Genomic DNA, 19,109 nt, shown 5'->3' with positions numbered 1-19,109 from the left:
ATTTTTCTGGCAGGCCATATACGCGGTCGCTTTTCGCCAAATTAAATGGGTCGTACGTGTTTGCATAAAAGAGCTGAAATTTCGTTGAGTGAGTGGGTTGGCATGCGTTCGCTTTCCCCCCAAAAGTCCTGTAGCCCTACATTATGGTGGTTCTTCATTAGCCAATCGGTCTATTCGGCCAAGGGGAACCAGATGGCGCTGGCAAACAAATATTCTCCACTTGACTCCGTTTGTTTTAATATTCCTTGAGTGTTTGGTCGCCATGTAAAATTTATTCGCTGAAAAGAATCCCCCTTTCCCCTTGCTAAATAACAAGTACACAGAAAAGTTGAAGTTTAGAGCTAAAGTTTTCCATTTAACGCTTGCTTGACCAACAAATTCACTTTCATCCCCGAATGTCGCCGCCATTTCGCTTTGATGATTCGGATGCGGGTGTAAACACAACCAAGAGATCTCTGATTAAAGTACCCCCATTATGTTTGGGTATCCTTGCTGGATTAGGCGAAAATAGTTGGTTAATTGACAGAAAGTTATTTCAATGAGAAAGTCCCGAGGGGAGCACCTGTGGAAAATTAACTTACTACTGATTATTATGATAATTATCAAAATGAAATCACAATCGTATTTTAGTAATGAACAGAAACAACAAATGTATTCTCCGATATTTTTGTGCCAAATGTAAAAGGGGTTATTTTATTTCCAATGAGATTCTATTTCAGCAGCACTATAGGTCACTGTTCGCATGTTATTTTTGTATATTTAACGAGTTTTGATTGGGTTTCTGGAACCTTCTCTTTCGACCCAAGCCAATCAATTACAAAATCCGTTATAAAAAATGGAATGTCTTCTTATTTGTCTTAACTTTTCCGGTTTTTCTTTGCATTTTTCTCCCCAAAGATTGGCCATCTTTTCTAATCAGTTTGATGCAAGCCAAGAAGCAAAAACCGAACCTTGCTCATTAGTAAGTCAACCAGACCGCCAACAAATTGTCTACTTTAGTTGGTCCCACAGCTTCCTGTGGATTGGTGGGTGGTATGGCAATTTTGCAATGGCACGTGCTTGGAAAAACGAGTGAAAATTTCTCAAATAGTTAGCAGTCTTTGCACTTGACTTTATGGAGCAGCTCCAACTGTTTGTGGGTGTGTCAAGCTGTCAGCCAGTCCATCTGTCAGCTGGTCATTTAGCCAATCTGTCAGTGGGTCAGTTGTTTCGTCTGCCAGTGGCTTGTCTTGCCCAATAATCAGATTGACTGGTGGGGACCGAACTGAATCCTAAGTCAACACAAAAACACAGAGTAAACCATTTTGGCATTTCTCATTTGTGAATCGAAAATGCTGCAAAAAACTCGTCCATAAGTGATTTTTGGGTGGCACAAGCTGAAAGTATTATGATATATACATAAATGTATATCTGCTGACTCGTTTTGCAGCTTTTACTTTTCCATTAGTGCAGAAATTTTGTTGAATGCATCCCCAAGGTAACCTTTGACTCACATTTCCTGTACACCAGCCCCTGTTTTCATGCCCATCTCCCCTGGCTGGGATTTTAAAATCCATTTGAAGATATTTGCTCAATAGCTGCAGTGTATGGGAACACAGGAAAAACGAAAGATATATATGAAGAACCCAGAGAGAAAGCGTCGCATTATGAGACGACAAAAATTGAAAACTAAAGTGCACTTGTGCGTCCTCCTCGGGGACCGAGGGTGAGGGCTTGATGGGGCGGACTCAGAGTGGTTGGGTTTCGGGAATGGTCGACCAAAATCCAACCAGAAAAGGCAAGCTCGTTAGCATTCACTTGACTTGGCCGGGACTTGGCTCCATTTCTTTCGGTCCTGGCATTTCTCGAGTTTGTTGTTCATTATAAGTGCTAGTCATTGGCGGGTGCTGAATTGCAAGGCGTGGGAAAGTTTTCAGATTGACAATTTTTGGGAGCGAAGGTTGTTTCATATGTGGAGAAAATTGCGTTTTGCCTTTGCTTACTTTCGGTTTTCATATATAGGTTTTAAAATGTTTTAAGTTTGATAAGGGGTTTTAAATTTAAATGTAATTAATAAGTTGTCATTAGAACTACTGCATTTAGAATAATTTATAGCGCTATGTAAAAGAAGTACCTAAGTCTAAGTTTTTAAATGGTGAGCCTTACATAAGAATTTTTCAAAGATTTAATTTGTATAAAATAAATATATAATATTAACATTTAAATTAAATTCCAGATTTTTAGCCGAGGCTCCATATATACAGAATGTAACCTCAATTTACTAATTTATTTTAATATTTCTTTAACAAAGTATTAACCTGCAGTTCCAAATTAAGCTCTAGACGATTTGCAATTAATTTATATATTATTATATTTTATATACTTCTTGCTCATACTTCAATCCAGCAATCAAATAGTTGTCATTATTGCCTATTTTGTTCAATGAATTTGATGGGTGCGAGTTGTTACATTTTTCCTTTTTTTGGTTTGGGGTTGGTATGGTATGATGATACTCGAGTGGCTCTTGTAGCACGCACGCCATTTTTCAGAGCAAATAACGAGGCAAATTTGGATAAACGATAGGTTGGCTGGCAAAAAGGGGAAACATTTGTGCCCTTAGGCACAAAGAATGTGGCAACCGTGGCTCCGATGGAAAATCCAAATCCATCTCAATAGGCAGCTGATGGAAGGATTTTCCGACAATGGCAATGGTAATGGCAATAGCAACCGAAAATGTTCACGTTTTGAGCTTTTCCATACAGGGAAATGATGCACGCTGATTGATTGACAATAAGCGTAAACTGCCAACTAAGACAAATGCGATGGATGGCTGAGTGGATGGCTTTTACCCACATATGAGATGATGCAGTCTGACTAATATGATTAAATCGTGCCGCGGAAATGCCAGAGGCATTGGTCTTTGATTTGCATTTTGTTCTATTTCGGATTGTTTTTTCAGCCAGTCAAATTGATTAATTGGAAGCGACACAATGACTCTTACGCCTATTGCGTTGCGGGCTTTCGAATTGTTTTTTTTTTTTGGAATTCGGATCCGAATCCAAATCGATGATAAATGAAGTGAAACGTGCCGAGACTGGCTGTCCGCAAAGCATTATGCAAAAGTTCTTGCCCACTGCCATTGGCCATTTCATTGGGGAAAATGATGCGTGAGCAATTTCCCAAAAAGTTGAATTAAATGAAAAATGCCATCTCGTCATTGGGCAGACGGCATTTTCTTGCGGTTTTGCCTTTTGTCTTTTCTATTAAATCGAATAATGGCAATCGAAGCGTGTTGCATAAATTTTGATTACGTGGTTTTTTGTGAACACAGAAATTAAACCAAACACTTTTATGGAAAAGTGATGTAAGTGGAATTTTAGTGTGGCACAAAAATGACGCAAACTGTATTTTCAGTATGCAATAGGAGGCTTAAAATCAGCTGTAAATATCAATTGGCTTAAGGTTTTTTTTTCTTTCTTAACTATTTTTGTTATGTTTGCAAAATTTATCTTTGAATGAATTTCTTCAAAGTTAATTGAAAATTGTAGTTGTTTTTAAGGTCGAAATAGCGGAATAGTTTCAAGTTGATACTTAATTTTGCAAGTCAAAGCAATACTTAAAAATGTAAAGCTTTAAAACCGAAAAACAATAATTTCCATTTTTTTTTAAATGTAATTAATATTATTAATTTAATTTATGTCTGATGTTAGTTATTTTGTGTTTAAGCGTAATTTATTGACAAAAGTTTTTAATTTATTAAATCCTATGCAAACATTTGGCACAATCACATTACGAAGCTAGGCCACATATTTACAGAACTCCTAATCTGTCTTTGAGTATTTCGTTGAGTGCTTAGCCACCCACGGGGCGTATGCGTAATGCACTGTTGGCAGCGGCTAAACTGCGACGCTGCTTGCCGCACTAATTGCTTTAAGCACATAATTATACAGTCATCCAGCACATGACAACACACACACACACACAATAACACAAACACAAGCAAACACCGAGAGATGCACACACGGCGTATGCGTAATATGCTAATTTATCATACTTTTTATGCCACTCTCCCCTCTCTCACGTAAAACTTTATGGCAGGGCAAAACATGAAAAATGCAAAAATGTAAAACAGTCGCCGACCCCGGCACCTATGCGTGGCTATAAATTTGCCTGTTTCGCCCGAGACTCGGCACTCGAGTCCTTTTTCGGGACCCGCTTCTCATTCTTCTCCCACAGCTACACTGAAACAAAAGGCGGGGGGAGGGGTGGGCCACACATACATGATGAAAAAAACATAAAAATTGCTGAAACGAAACCTCGTTTTGGACTCTTGAGTTGAAAATTTGAAAATTAAATGAAGTCAGTGACTGTGTCAGTGACGGAAATGAGTTTGTCTCCTCACCAAGGACCACAGCTCCCCTCGAAAATACACACACAAAACAGTTAACGTTGCATGAAGTCGGCACTCGGAGTATTTATGACTTTAGAAGTTGTATGTTGAATGAATTCATTAGCATTTGGCATTTGCATGGACGGACAGATAGAGACGGAGCCCCAGGGACCTCCACGAGCATCTCCTTCCCTCATCCCATCAATCATCAACTAAAATGTTGAGCGATAAATTCATCGAGTTCAATAGGCAGTCGGTCGGTGGAGAGCCGGTTATATGTGTTTGGCAGTAAACTAACTGCTCAAGTGTTGCACTTGATTGACCAAATTGAATTATGCTTTGTGGCTGCAACTCGGAGTTGTGCTCTTCGATTCTGAAGGCTCCGAATCCCATAGTTTCCCATTCAAGGCGGGCCGGAACAATCAGTTTGAGTGCAGATTCATATTAAAGTGCACATGCAGAATTATGGATTGTATATGAAAAATAGTACTTTAAGTGCAAATGGGCAATCTACATATACTAACACCTAAATGGGTTATTGATTTAAATTTAAACTAACAATCTGAAATACATTTTTAACTTTATTTTATGAGTTTTCTGAAAAAGCTGAATATATAATTTCTAACATTGTAGGTTTAAGCACGAAAATAGAGTCGCTTCTTGTAAAAGAAACGGGCAATTTAAATTGTATTTCCATTTTCTGTTTTGGTTAATTGATTTACATTGTAAGTGCTTCCCCAATTTCAGCATTTCTTTTAATTGTTTAAGTGAGGAAATCAATTTATTTTACATTAACCCTCTTTAACATAATTTATAAGTTTGCCCTTTGTAATTTTTTTTTCTGTAATCGAATTAAAAGTTTTAAAAAAATATCCAACGAAGTTTGACTAAAGATTCCTTTAAGACTCCTCACACTTTTTGCGACATTTTAAGACACAAAGAAGGGCAAAGAGGAAATTAATTCGCTTGAATGCTTGGCTAATAGACAAACAACATTTTCCGCAATTTTTGTCAGTTGAAAATTGGAACAAAATGTACAAATTGTTTGATGCTATTTGCCTTTTGAATCTGATTCTGTCCGGAGTTTTGCCGTCTCTTTCGTTGGAAGCTATCCGTCTCTATCTCTCACTTTTTTTGCAAGGGTCTGTTTACTGGTGACTTTATTTTCCGTATTTACTTGCGCACAAACAAACGCAATTTGCTTTTATTGAGTGCAAATATTTGTTTAAACTTTTGCAATTTAATTTACAGGCATTCACAGACCGGACTCAGTTTAACTCACTTTGGTTAAATATTATATCATTTAATTTCGTTTTATTCCGCTCGTTTGGCCATAGCTGGCATCGTTTCAAATCCATTTTAAATGCATATATTTTTTCTGAGTGAGGATAATAATTTGAGTTCGAACACTCGAATGGCTTTGATGCATTTTTAACCATACGGCACTCGAGGTTGTTGTGTTTTTTTAACTTGTCTTGCAACCAAATGTTGACCGATTGGAAAATCGGAAATACTTTCCTTAAAAATTATTAAGACATTTCTAGAAATAAAAACCTAAGTAAACTTTTAGGTGTAGGTTAATTTAAATGCGGTTTTCGGAAACATCAAAATATTCCATTTAAAAAAAAGGTAATTCAAATCGTGAACTGGCCGACTTGTTGATTACCTGTCGTTTAGATTCCATTGTCTTGTATATTGCAGTTAAATTTGAACAAAATAAAAATGTTTCGCTTACATACCAAATTGTTTGTCAGATAATATGCAAATATTTAACCTTGCATGTACAGTTTTTTTTTACTTTCTCCCAAGTTTCAGAAAACTACCTGCATTTCAAAGTCGAATTTGAATAACATGAGCAGCGAAAAGTCTTGCCTACTTTTCGGGGAAATTAGTTAAGTACCTTTTGCGCATAATTAACCTCTCAAAAATTGAAAGTTTCATTATGCTATACTCTTGCTTGAGTTATCAACACTTTTCAGGATCCTTCTCAACACTGCTTAGCTATTCAAGAGCACCTTTCAGCTGCTGCCGCCCATTATAAAACATTTCCGCATCCGCGGCCGTCGAGCGAGTTGCTAAGCCGATTCAACCGCAGCTGCTTCAGCTGCTATATAGTACTATATTGCCACTCCTCCGGCCCCTGATGCTGCCCCCACAGATCCTTTTGCTACTTGCTCCTTGCTCCTTTAACTAAGCCCAAACTCAGCTCGAGTTGCTCAACAGCCGCGTCACATTTTGCTAATTGCCAAGCGGCAGCAGCGGCACAAACTTCGACAAGGGCACGACAACTTTGCGCCCTCTCTTTCTTCTGCTTTCGCCACTTCTTGTCCCCAAAACACTGAAAAATCTTCTTCCCAAATAAAACATTTTGGCCCCAAAAGTAAACAATATTAGTTAAATTTTATAAACCAAAATAAAATACTTTAAAGGGCAAAAAACATTTCATTTTGTTATATTTTTTTCTTATAATGTGATATTTTAAATCTATGCTCACATTTTTAATTTTAAACATAAGTCGAGATTTCAAAATGTTTCTTTCAGTGCTTTACCTTTAAATTAATGAAATCATAACGCAGCCGGGGTGCTCTTGGCTGGGGTAAAACTGTTTTCAGGTTGCCCTTACAATTTAATTGCTAATTTTTTCTATTTTCGCTGCTGCTCCCCTCACCTTGAGCCGTGCTTGATTGCTGTTTTTGTGTTCGGCGGCAGCGGATGGCAGAAGGGGGGTGCATATTTTTAAATTCCATTAGCCCGGCGTCCTGCTCGTGCTAGCTAAATTCAATTTGCATTAGCTGGCAGCGTTCAGAGCTGAGCTTGGCATTTACCAGGCTCGGCCCGATATCCAGAGAAAGTTGCATAGCCTTGAAGGAACTGAATACCCTGCGAAACATACCCCAAGTTGCATATGTGCAGGCTGATGCAGTTGCAGTTGCACTCGATTAGGCTCAACTGGGCACAAATCTAGCTAATTGGCAGGTCTCGTCTGAGCGCCATAATTGCTTATTACACGGAAAACTAACTCACAAATCCCAGCCAGCACTGGGCCCTCGACTTCATTGTCAATTTGCCTTCATGGTCAGCAACGGCATTGCTGCACTGGCAAAAATGGAACAGGACTGCGGTTTTTGTTTAAGTGTCGATTAACTGAAATATGCTTTCGTTAGTTTTTGCGGCTATGGCTTACGTCCTTAGTTAACATGTTAGTTCGATACATCAATCAACATCAATTTTATAGTACGTTGAGTCACACACAGTACTCATTGTATAGCAAAAAAATTCAGAATTGAACACAGGTTAAATAGATTTTTTTCCTCTGCCCAAGATAGCAACAGTTTTTGTTGCAGTTACAGCAATGGCAGCAGCAATTGCCATTCGGGCACTCGCCCAGAGGCATTTTGATTGCATTAAGCGGGTGCCAGGGATAAAAGCAAAAAAAAAAAATGCCATGCAAAAGGGAGTGGAAAACTAAGGGACCAGCTTGTTTATCACGTACTCTATAAAAAGCCATTTATAGAAGCTGAGCTTTCGTTCCAAGGAGAGTAGTTTAGTTTGGTTTCTTTGAGACTATTACAAGAACAATTTTATTAAAATTTAATATGCTCCTTTCGATACATATCCTAACACAAGACTATCTCAAGTTTTTTGAGAAATCATATTTAATCATACTTATTCCTTTTTTTTCCTAAAGTAAAACCACTTGAGATTACTGTATTCTGTAAAATGTTTAAAGATATGAACTCTATGAAAACCAAATAAAATTGTGAAGAATTTATTTACATCGCTGTGAGAACGCATGCTGCGCGATTCGCTGTAAACGGTTATTTTTTAAATATTTCCCACAACCAACAGAAATCATGCAGAGGGGAAAAATCAGTTAATTAATTAAGTATATTTACACACAACACACAAAAGGGAAACTGGCAGATATAAAGGGAGAGTGGGGAAAAGTAAGGCAGGGCCATTGGCATTGCCTTTTACACTTTTCCCTTTTCGCTTTGTTGTTGTGCTCTCATCCTTTTTTTCCGCTTTTTTCTTTTTTTTTTTGTATTTTTTATTCAGAAGCAACAATTGAGGTTAAGTGATTGTTGAGCGTGTAAGTGGCGCTCGTTAGCCGCTGACAAGACGTGTTCATCAGCATGTGGCCCACACCGACAGACACCCACACTCAACCAGTCAAACAGACTCGCACACAGACGCATTCGCCAAAGGATATTCCTGAAGTCGACAAACGACTGGCAGTTAGAGTTGGATAAAAAAAACCAAAAAGAATTCAAAAGAGCCACTGCGACCGCCATTTAAATCGGTAATTTTTCATTTGACATCCCCAAAAGCTGAACACTTTTTACCTCATTTTCCACTCTCTATCAAGCTCTTTCGCACCACAGGTAACATCTACCCGAACAATCGGCCAAAATGTTGTGCAATTAATTTGCAGCTGGGTGGTCTTTTCCCTGAACGGCAAATTAATTTACACGCCTCCTCGGTAGGTGCTGAAATCGGTGAATTTATAATTAAATTAAAATGGTATGGCAATATGGAAAAAGGGAAATGAAAAGGCAGCATATTCAATTTAATTTATTTAAAAAAAAACTTACGGTACTAGTATAAAACTTATAATTAAAAGCGCTAGTAACACAGGACACGTTACTTATATACAATAATTTTAGGTTACTGAGACAAATTTAAATTATACTTATATTATAGTTAAATCTTAAATTCTTTCTTTTTTATTAAATAATATAGTTGTTTATATACTTAACTAAAGAAATTAAAATTCAAGTAGGTCATTAGACTTTATGTTTTCTTACGTATTTTTATAAATTGTATTTTGTTTTAAACTAATTGTCTTGTTTTATATAAAAATGTATACAAATTTAAGTTTTCCTAAAATAAAGTTTTAATTTTTCTTAAAATCTATTTGACTAAAAAATGTTATTTCTTTTAGATTACAATTAATTTCAGTTAAGTCCCAAAAAAACATTAAAAGTTTTCAAAATTATTTAAACCCAGAATAATAACATTTACTTCGATTCTTAAACATTTTTACCGACTTTAGTATTGCTAATAGTAAGGCTCTTTTTCTCGTAACTACCACTTAAGGAATAAAAAACATCTTGCTTAAAGTGTGCATTCATTCTATTTATCGTAGCGTTTCTCCTTGCTCCCATTAAGTTTATCTCGTTTCGGTACTTCTGTTGTAGATAATTCATCATATGAATTACTCAACCCATTTCGCAAACTGTCAATCTCGGCAGCACGAACACCTACAACTTGCCTGCTCCTCCTCCTCCTTCCTCCGCCCCCAGTAGCCACGCCCACAATCAAGGCTGCATGTGTGGCTGTGCTTACACCCGGTGCTCGGATATTTATATGGGAATGTTGTATTTTGAAAAAACTTGAAATACATAGCAAGGGCCCTACTAACACAGCAATTTAATTTTGTTAACCTTCGCCACACTTACTTGTACATATAAGTATCTTCTTGTTAATTTTTTAATGAAGATCTTATCTTTTAAGTAAATTAAACCAAAGTTAATTAGTTCGATAGATTACTAAAATATTTTAAAAATTTTGAAGTATATATTTTTTTTGTGATCTGATCGTGAACTTATATTCATATTGATCAACTTAGAACACTGTAGGTCCTGATATTTATCAATGTATCTTACAAATTTGATATCACAATTTAAGTTTGAGTTAAAATTAATGTTTTGGCTTTTAAATACCAATACTTAATATTGCCTTTTTTTAAGATTTATAGAACAGGTATTTCCCATTCGACTATAGTGTTCCTTTAAGTTTCCTTTTGCCAACGAGCTGCGCTCAGTTTTATGGCCTGACATGTTTTTTTGCTCTTGTTGCTACTGGCAGCCACATTCCACACCCCTTTGGATTTTTCCCGCCATTTTTCTCTCTGGTTACCTACACAACGCCATGTGTCTTCGCATACCCCCTTTTCCCAACCCCTTTCCGCTCCGTTTCTTTTATTATTTTTTGTACATTTTCAACTGTAATCACATCATTTTACATCATATTTCATACTTCATCTTGTTTCGGGTGAATGAAAAAAAAAAAGTGGGACGAAAAGGTAGTTCCAAAGGAAGGATCCCGTCAGATGCTGCCCCTTTTTCCGGTTTTCCTGTGGCATATTTCTAACTCCCTTTCGTTTGCTGATGCTTTTTGGAGGAGTAAGTAGGTGGATGCGAAGAACCCCACATCTCACATCCGCAGCTGAGGTTGGACGTAATCACAAATACTTGTTCAGGGCGAGCAGGAAATTACTTTAATCAGCGGCCCAGTGGAGCACAAAGTGGAAATGCCAGTAGGCCCTTGAAATGACATCATCTTGGTGCTTAAAAAAAGAGAACCAATTTAAATATATTTTTGTAAATGGAGAATTAAAATGACTTCATTAAAATATACGTATTTATATTAAAACTATGTAAAAAGAAAATTGTTTACTTTTACTCCCACATATTACTTAGTTTTCCGAAAAATGGCTTTGCCGAAAAGTCAACAAATACCTGCAGTTCTAATTCCATAACATTTTTTTCAGACATCCGATATCGAAATGGTATACCTTTATGGTCTTATGGAGTAAGCCTCTACAAATCTACATTCAAAAATTGGTGTCTACTTGCGGATCGATTTTTTTCAATTTATATGATGTAACCCCTTTCTAAATATCCCAAAAATGGCTTTGCCGAAAAGTCAACAAATACCTGCAGTTCTAATTCCATAACTTTTTTTTTAAGATATCGATATCGAAATGGTATACCTTTATGGTCTTATGGAGTAAGCCTCTACAAATCTGCGTTAAAAAATTGGTTTGAACTTGCGGATCGATTTTTTTCAATTTTTATGATGTAACCCCTTTCTAAATATCCCAAAAATGGATTTGCCGAAAAGTCAACAAAAACCTGCAGTTTCAATTCCATAACTTTTTTTTTATCCATCCGATATCGAAATGGTATACCTTTATGGTCTTATGGAGTAAGCCTCTACAAATCTGCGTTAAAAAATTGGTTTGAACTTGTTGATCGTTTTTTTGCAATTTTTATGATGTAACCCCCTTCTAAATATCCCAAAAATTGCTTCGCCGAAAAGTCAACAAATACCTGCAGTTATAATTCCATAACTTTATTTTAAGACATTCGATTTCAAAATGGTATACCTTTATAGTCTGTTGCTTAAGCCTCTACAAATCTACATTCAAACATTGGTGTTTACTTGCGGATCGATTTTTTGCAATTTTTTCTAAATACATCTTAAATCGTGATTTTTATTTTAAAAATAATAACTGTTACGATCCCTGGTCAAAACCCTTAATTTCCTTAGCAGTTTGACAATATCCATTCAGATCACTGTAATTCCTTGTTAACTAGTCGGAAAAATGTCAATCAATTAAATGAAATACTTTAATATCGCAGTCTATTAAAAGTCATAAAACCAATCAAAGGACATTGCGAAACAACATTTTTGCTGGCAATTTTATTAACAACAACCACCGGAGAAAGTTTTGGACTTGAACTTTTGCATAATTTCCAGTTGAACGGTCACAAAAGAGCGGAACAAAATCCTCGAGGCCAAACATTTAACGACGCATAAAATTTATAAATATTGGAAGGGGATTGAGGCGTCCCCTAGATGGGTCAATCTCGCATAATTTTGCATAATTAATGCAAATTGCAATTTTTATGTATTTGTATTGGACGAATCCTCTGGATTTTCTCGGATTTCTGCTTTTATGACCCTTAAATCAGATTTTTTTTTTTGCTTTTTCGCTGAGTACACCAATTGGAAATTACAATGTAAATTAACTGGATGTAAAAGTTTTCCTGCAGCTCAAGCTGTTTGCTGCATACTTGATCAGATGAATTAGGACTCGGTTCGCTCGACTTGAGTTCCCTTGAGTTTCGGTGGACTGGGACTCCGGACTCCGGACTGCCGACTCCCGACTTCAAATAGAAATTGATTTCTGGCCACGGCCCAAATCTCCGCCCAACGACGGAAACTGGCAAGAGGCGGAAACATTCGCGTCAACATACACTCCTACACATTGGCAACAGTTTGGCACGCATATCGGATGCGAATCGGGTAAACCGGGAAAGTTAGTTTCGAAATTGGGCCGACAGAATGACAGCCGGGAAAGCTGCGTGCCAGTCCCCTAAACACGACAGGCGGACAAAAACAAAGCAGCATTAAAAACTCATCATCCGGCCACGTTCGCCATGAGGAAAAATGCCATGCAATGGGAAATCGTTCTACGGAAAAGCAAGGGAAAACTGTGGAAAATGCAGCGAAAAATCTGCCGCCACTGCCGCTGCCGGCTATCGCAGGTTGACTGACATTTGGAATGCAGCAATGGAGCTTCGTTTTCCTTGTCCTGCCGCCTCGGGGCCCACTTAAGTGGTAAGGATAACAGCCAACTGTTGTTGGCAGCCGGCGCTGGGACAATGAACTCTCCCGCCGCCACTTGAACCCAGGTAAACCGATCTAGACGGCACCGGCCCGATTTTTTCGCTGCCGGGATAATTGAAGTTTGACGGCAGACCCACAATTGCATTGACATTTTTAATGAGGAACAAATTGTCTTGCATTTTTAAAATAACAGTTAAGCCTGATAGCCGTGAGATTCGCTAATAAGACTTAACTAGATACTTGAAATTAACCATGTATATTTAAACGGATATATTTGTGTCTATACTTAATCTTTTTAATACTGTGGAGAGAATACTTATACCAAAACGACTAGATGTATTTATTTGAATGGCATCTTATTTGTGTCGAGATTTAAATCGATTTACTTTCTAGCTAGTAATCGCGCATAAATTACTTTTTGATTATATAATTTCCCCCCTTTTAACACTATTTACTTAATATGCAGCAAATGTCAGTAAGCTTCCGACGTGATATTAAATCACTTGAAAATCATTGTTGGTGCTGTCAACCTTGGAAAATAAGAGTAAACGATAATGCAACGACTAATTACCCCTTAATTAATTTCCGCACTTTCCCAATATCCCATTTCAAGTGAAATCAGGCAATGCATTTAACATCCTTTCCGAGGGACTATCATGATGCACTGATGATGGGTTCGGAAAGGGACATCGTCGAACAAATCAAACAGTTCGGCACGCCATAGCATCATAATTCGCAGGACTATATGCAGCTGGCATGCCAACCAGTGATTACATATAGCCCTACGCCACTCATTAAGTTTGAGTTGCCCAGAACCTTGGGGTTAAATATATACATATATATAGATTTCACCATAATCGTATGTGAGGCGGCTCTTCAGTTTCCATTCGAGTGCAGTCGGAAAATTAATTGCTTTGCACTCGAGTGTACAACTTTCGCTCGTGTTGACATTAATCAATGACAATTTGGCATGGCCAGGCGCGTCTTCGAGTTGGCAGGAGCCGAAAGCCGGACAAGAGCCACTCGAAAGTGTCAATATCAAATGAATTGCAATTAAGCACAATCCATCAGGACACGAGTGAATGGGTGGAGGTGCGAAAAAAGTTTGTCATCCTCTGGTAATGCCAATTAATGATTACCCAGTTGCAATCGCACATTCTCGAGCCACTTAAACACTCTGGGCGCTGACAATTAAAATGTTCCCACATTTCGTCGTCCTCCTCTTTCATTATACAAAAAGTCCTGCATCGCTGGAAAATGGGGAAAAAAATTAGGGTAGGGTCCAAACAATTAAATACTTAGTAATTTTCTTTAACAGTAGTAAACGTTTTTATCATAATTAAGAGGTTTCCAAACGTGTTAATTAATTTATAGTTTATCCTGATAACCCTTTCTTCTTTCTCCCTGTACATGCCAAAAATAGATCCGACTTTAAATAATTGTGGTTTTAGATTAGGTAACTTATTTTTTACCATTTAAACAAATAAATAATTAAAGATAAATATTTGTCATTGGCACCTATTGCATAGAGTATACTTGTTTAAACAAAAAATTATTATAATAATGTAATAAATATATAACCAGATCGTCCGACTCCGATATACCCTTGAACACTAGTAGGCTAGAGTATGTATATTATAATTTAATTTTCACCAGGACGTCAGAACACAATATACCATTAAACTCCACCAATACCGTGTGTAAAGAGGACAGCGGACATCATGCGGTTGTCCCGTTCTGCCTGCCGGAAACGGAAATGATAAGCGAGTGTCAACTTGCCAACTGCCTTTTCAGCTTCCTCTGCCCTGCGAGTGTGTGTTGTGGTTTTATTTCTGTAGAATTTAATTAGAAAAGTTGGCTGGGCCTGGTCAGGTGCATGACCCACCCCACCCCCCTTCGTCACCCTTAACCTCACGTGCTGCTGAAGACGCCTCATTTACTCTTTTGGCAGAAAAGTCGAAGCCACTTTTGATAAGTGCGTGTTGAGAAAAAGTTGCTCGAATTTCCAGCGTCACCGAAAACGTGACAAAAACTTGTCAATGCATGTAAGAGTGGAGGGAAGTCGGGGTGTTGGGGAAAGTGAAGGGGAGGTCCACCAGTGGAGGTCCAACAGAGCGTGTCGAGTATGCAAAATAGGATGGGTTGCACGGACAGCGACAAATGTCCGACATTAGCTGGAGAGCCATCGCAAAAAAAGTTGGAATAATATCATAGTTTTGGGCCCGATAAGCGAGATACTCTTTAGGCTCTTATATGTATTTCAAATTGTAATAACAGGTAAATTGTATATTAAGCTTTAGGAGTTTTTAATGATTTTTTATTTATCCTTTCAAAATAAAACAGCTTAAGAAAAAATAAAATCAATAAATCTAAGTCAAAATTAACGTAACATATTGTTACAGCCTTAATTCTTTAAAACAATATATATACATTTATATATATATTTATATATATATATATACATTCATATAACAATTCTCCCCTTTTACCATTCATAGCATTTATGCATTCAAAAAGTATTTTTAATAAAATGTACCCCTTAAATAGTGATAAAAAAAATTTATAAACGAAATTTAAAAATAAGATTTGGGACTATATTCGGATAAATATTAATTGGGCAGTTCAACTTTTTTGGGTGATCCAGATATTTTAGCTTTAAACATTTAAACAGATGAAATTTGAATATCTGTATTTCTTATTTATTTAAAACCTCATTACCTTTAATTAACAACAACAATTATGTTTGAACCGGTTTCCAGATACTAACTTCTTAATCAATTCACAGGACCCCCGAAAAGGGTATATTCTCGATGTGGAAGTGAGAACTTCGAGCAGGACAAAGTAGAGGAGCAAGTTCGCTGCTGGTAACCTCGTTTATTATGTCATCGGGACAGCAAGCGGTGAAACCATTTCGAGGGCGTCAGTGTTGCGCCCAACACAGGTGATTGGGCAGGTGTGCAAAAAAGGGGGCGGAAGGGTGGATGGGCTGATGGGTGGATGGGTGGATGGGCGGATGGGTTGTTGGGCGGATGGACAGAGGTACGTGCCCGGGGCAGAGGCGTAAAAGTGTGGGCAGGACCAAACCGCGCGAGCGAAAAGTTTCCCAGGTAGAATGTAGTTGGAGACCCACTGGAATGCAGCGGGCCGCAACGAAGTCTGCAACTTGCCGGGGATCGGGTGTGCCGGAATCGTAACTGTAAACTTATGCAACTGGGCAACTGAGCTTGTTTAGATTTATAAGCTGCCACTGTCCTTGGATGGACGGTGGGTGGTGGGTGGTGGGTGGTGCAAGGTGGATGGTGTGTTTTCCCTGGTCGCTGGTAAAATGCATTAAAGGTAAAAGTTGAGTACGGAGTTGATGTTTCCTATCAACGGGCAGCAGATATTGAAGTTTGGCTCTTTACGAAGAAGGCACACAACGAGATCCCTGATTTGAGGTCCAAACTGAGAATTCGTTTTGTAAGAAAAATAAAGCTAACACAAGATATACATTTTTACATTAGTACATCTACCAGTAGTGAAAGTATTTATAGACTGCAAACTACAAGCCAGGCGTTCGTAAAACTGTCAAAATGTTAGTTCACAAAATAAATTTAGATACCAACCAGTGCCGAATCGCATATTATGATAATAAATAAGCTGGAGGATGTCTGAAAAAAATCCAAACAGGTGATTCCTAATCAATGTATGAACAAAGAGATGCAAGCTTTAACAGATTTTAATCTCTTCCGGTATTTGACAGCTACAAAAACATTTTCCCTAAATTGTTAGTGAAGGTAAGAAAACTCAAAGACCTTCCCCTCCCAATCAAAAGATAGCCAAATCAAGAGCGACGAGAGTCCGAATGCTCGTTGCAAAGAGGTTGCACAATCATCTGAAGGAATGAAGATCTTGGATGATCATATCATTGATGAGTGCGTTGATTTGCCAGAAGGACGCTTGCCGCGTTGGTGGTTCGGCGGCTTCTCCTCCGTCTGCGTGGCCTTCGCGGTGGCTCCAATAGACATCGTGAAAACTCACATGCAGATACAGAAGAAAAAGCGGACCATTCTAGCAACAGCGACTAAAATTTACAAGTTAAGGGGTAAGTGGTTTCCATAGTTGAAAAAACTACTTTTAGCATTAGCACCAGTAAAATGGCCTTATTATGAATTTGTAATTTCTATATCAAATGACACAAAGGCCGATCCAATCGAAGTACTATAATAAATAAAACAAATTTATAAACCCAATAAATAATGTTATGTCGGAAAGACGTTTATATATATATCCTTAAGATATCGATTTTTAAATCGGCTTTTGATGATCCTCAAGAACTCTTATACGGATCAGTACATCTATTTTTTCATTTACTTGAATTTCTCTATTGCAGGTTTCCTGGGTTTCTACGATGGCTTTTCGGCTGCCATTCTGCGACAGATAACCTGCATCAACATCCGCTTTATTGTGTATGAAACTGGCAAAAATATGTATCACGTAGAGGATAATTCATATCTTGGTAAAATGATCCTGGGCTGCGCGGCTGGTGTTTGTGGATCGGTGTGTGGAATACCCACCGACCTGCTTAATGTCCGGATGCAGACCGATATAAAGAGCCAGCCGGACGAGCGACGCAAGTATTTTTAAGTGACTTCCGAATAATCGCCATCAATCTTAGGGTTTCTTTTCCCTCGATTATAGCTATAAGCACGTCTTTGATGGCCTCGTTCGCATACCCAAGGAGGAGGGCTGGATGGCACTCTACAAAGGTGGATCGGTAGCAGTCCTAAAGGCAGCTCTGGGAACTTGCAGTCAAATTGCATTATATGACATTGTGAGTCTTGAAGTTAGATCATAAAATAACTTATTATTTTAATGTAATTTGTAAAATGTTTTAAATCCTTTATTTTAAGATCAAAACGGAAGTGCGAAGAAATACTTCTGTAAAAGACGGTATACCGCTGCATTTTCTGACTTCGCTGGCGACGTCGATCATTTCGTCTGCAATCACCCATCCCTTGGACGTGTTGAAGACCTTACTGATGAACTCTAGACCCGGCGAATTTCGCAGCACCTTCCACGCGGCCAGGTACATGATGCGATTCGGCCTCATCGGACCCTACCGAGGATTCGTCCCTGCGATGGTGCGAAAGGCACCGGCCACCACTCTGCTATTTGTATTGTACGAGCAGTTGAGGCTTCACTTCGGAATATGCTCCCTGGGAGGGGATAAAGTTGACGGGAATTAGGAATTAGGTAGGATTTCGCTTATGCGGAGAGTACTGTCCACCCGGAAAAGAAAAATAGCCCCGTGAAATGTTTAATAATTTTTTTGTACTATAAACAAAAGTATACAAAATGTTCTTCTCACTTTAATATGAAGAAATGTAAATAAAAAATCAGCTTTCTAGAATCAGAGCTCTTTGAGCATATTGTGTTCGCCAGATTATTGACCCAAAGAACCTTTTCCTTCCGCTGAGCGGAACATCAACCACAACTGGTCGCATTATAAATTGATTACAACTCGCAACGTGACTAATGAACATTAATTTGTCCAACTCCTTGACAAGAAGGACGCAGTTGTGCCAGCAAAGTTGGGGCTAAATGCCAGCACGTGCTGTGTGTGTAGTTCTAGTTTGGATGCCGACGCCACGATGACAACTAGGCGTATGAGCAACAATGCCAGGACAGCGATGGCGGAGTCCACCATCGTGGCATACATCCTTCCAGCGCCATTTGTGTGGGTGTCGTGTCACGTAAAAGTCGGTAAATGTTGCACGTATGGACGGCGTTGTTGGGTGGGTTGTCGCTGAACATATGGAGGACACTCTGGCTATTACTACACACGCACCCACTCTCGGCTACTCTTTAATCGTGATTGCAATCATTGTGGAAATTGAATTTGTAAGTAGGCAATTTTAGGACGACAGGAACGCGCAAAAATAAGAATAATGCGACGCAATGTAACTGAATTAGAGCTGAACAACCTTAGTATTTATGTATACCCCTCCTTTTCATTTCCCGCTTCAGTAGAAAAAAATGTGGCTTATTTTTGTGATCTACTTAATAATCTTTCGTTATATACATCAACATCCCTTATAAGAAAATTTACTTTTGTACATTTTCATTTGTGAATATTTTTCTTTTCTTTTTTAAAATTAAGGCACAATATATACTTAATATTTAATCTCTATTTATTACAAATTTTTCCTATAGGAAAATCAAAAAGCTATAATCTATAAATTAAAAGGCTTTTAATTAATTTTCGTAAAAGGTAGCCAATTTTTGTGCGAGTGTTTAGCCATGACTCATCAGTTGGCCCAAACTAACACTTATAACG

The 19,109-nt window shown here is 38.1% G+C and overlaps 1 protein-coding gene across 3 annotated transcripts; it reads left to right on the top strand.

Moving 5' to 3' along the window:
• Nucleotides 1-16,331: 16,331 nt before the first annotated feature.
• Nucleotides 16,332-18,182, top strand: LOC108135538 (mitochondrial dicarboxylate carrier). Of its 3 annotated transcripts, none has more exons than XR_001773912.2 (5): nucleotides 16,332-16,459; nucleotides 16,533-16,874; nucleotides 17,163-17,402; nucleotides 17,471-17,603; nucleotides 17,683-17,799. XR_001773912.2 is itself a non-coding variant. In XM_017256285.2 (5 exons), exons 2-5 carry the CDS (start codon nucleotides 16,673-16,675, stop codon nucleotides 18,016-18,018), a joined length of 915 nt encoding a protein of 304 aa, XP_017111774.1. In that variant the 5' UTR covers nucleotides 16,332-16,459; nucleotides 16,533-16,672; the 3' UTR covers nucleotides 18,019-18,182. The 3 variants fall into 3 exon arrangements, 2 of the variants coding, with proteins under 2 accessions (XP_017111774.1, XP_017111775.1); XM_017256285.2 differs by having other exon boundaries at nucleotides 17,163-17,406; nucleotides 17,683-18,182; XM_017256286.2 differs by having other exon boundaries at nucleotides 16,343-16,475; nucleotides 17,163-17,406; nucleotides 17,683-18,182.
• Nucleotides 18,183-19,109: the final 927 nt, after the last annotated feature.

This window comes from Drosophila elegans, unplaced genomic scaffold (assembly GCF_018152505.1).
Source record: "Drosophila elegans isolate 14027-0461.03 unplaced genomic scaffold, ASM1815250v1 contig_208, whole genome shotgun sequence".
NCBI lineage: Eukaryota > Metazoa > Arthropoda > Insecta > Diptera > Drosophilidae > Drosophila > Drosophila elegans.
Note: the sequence above shows the minus strand (reverse complement) of the source record. Positions and strands in the feature narration are given on the sequence as shown.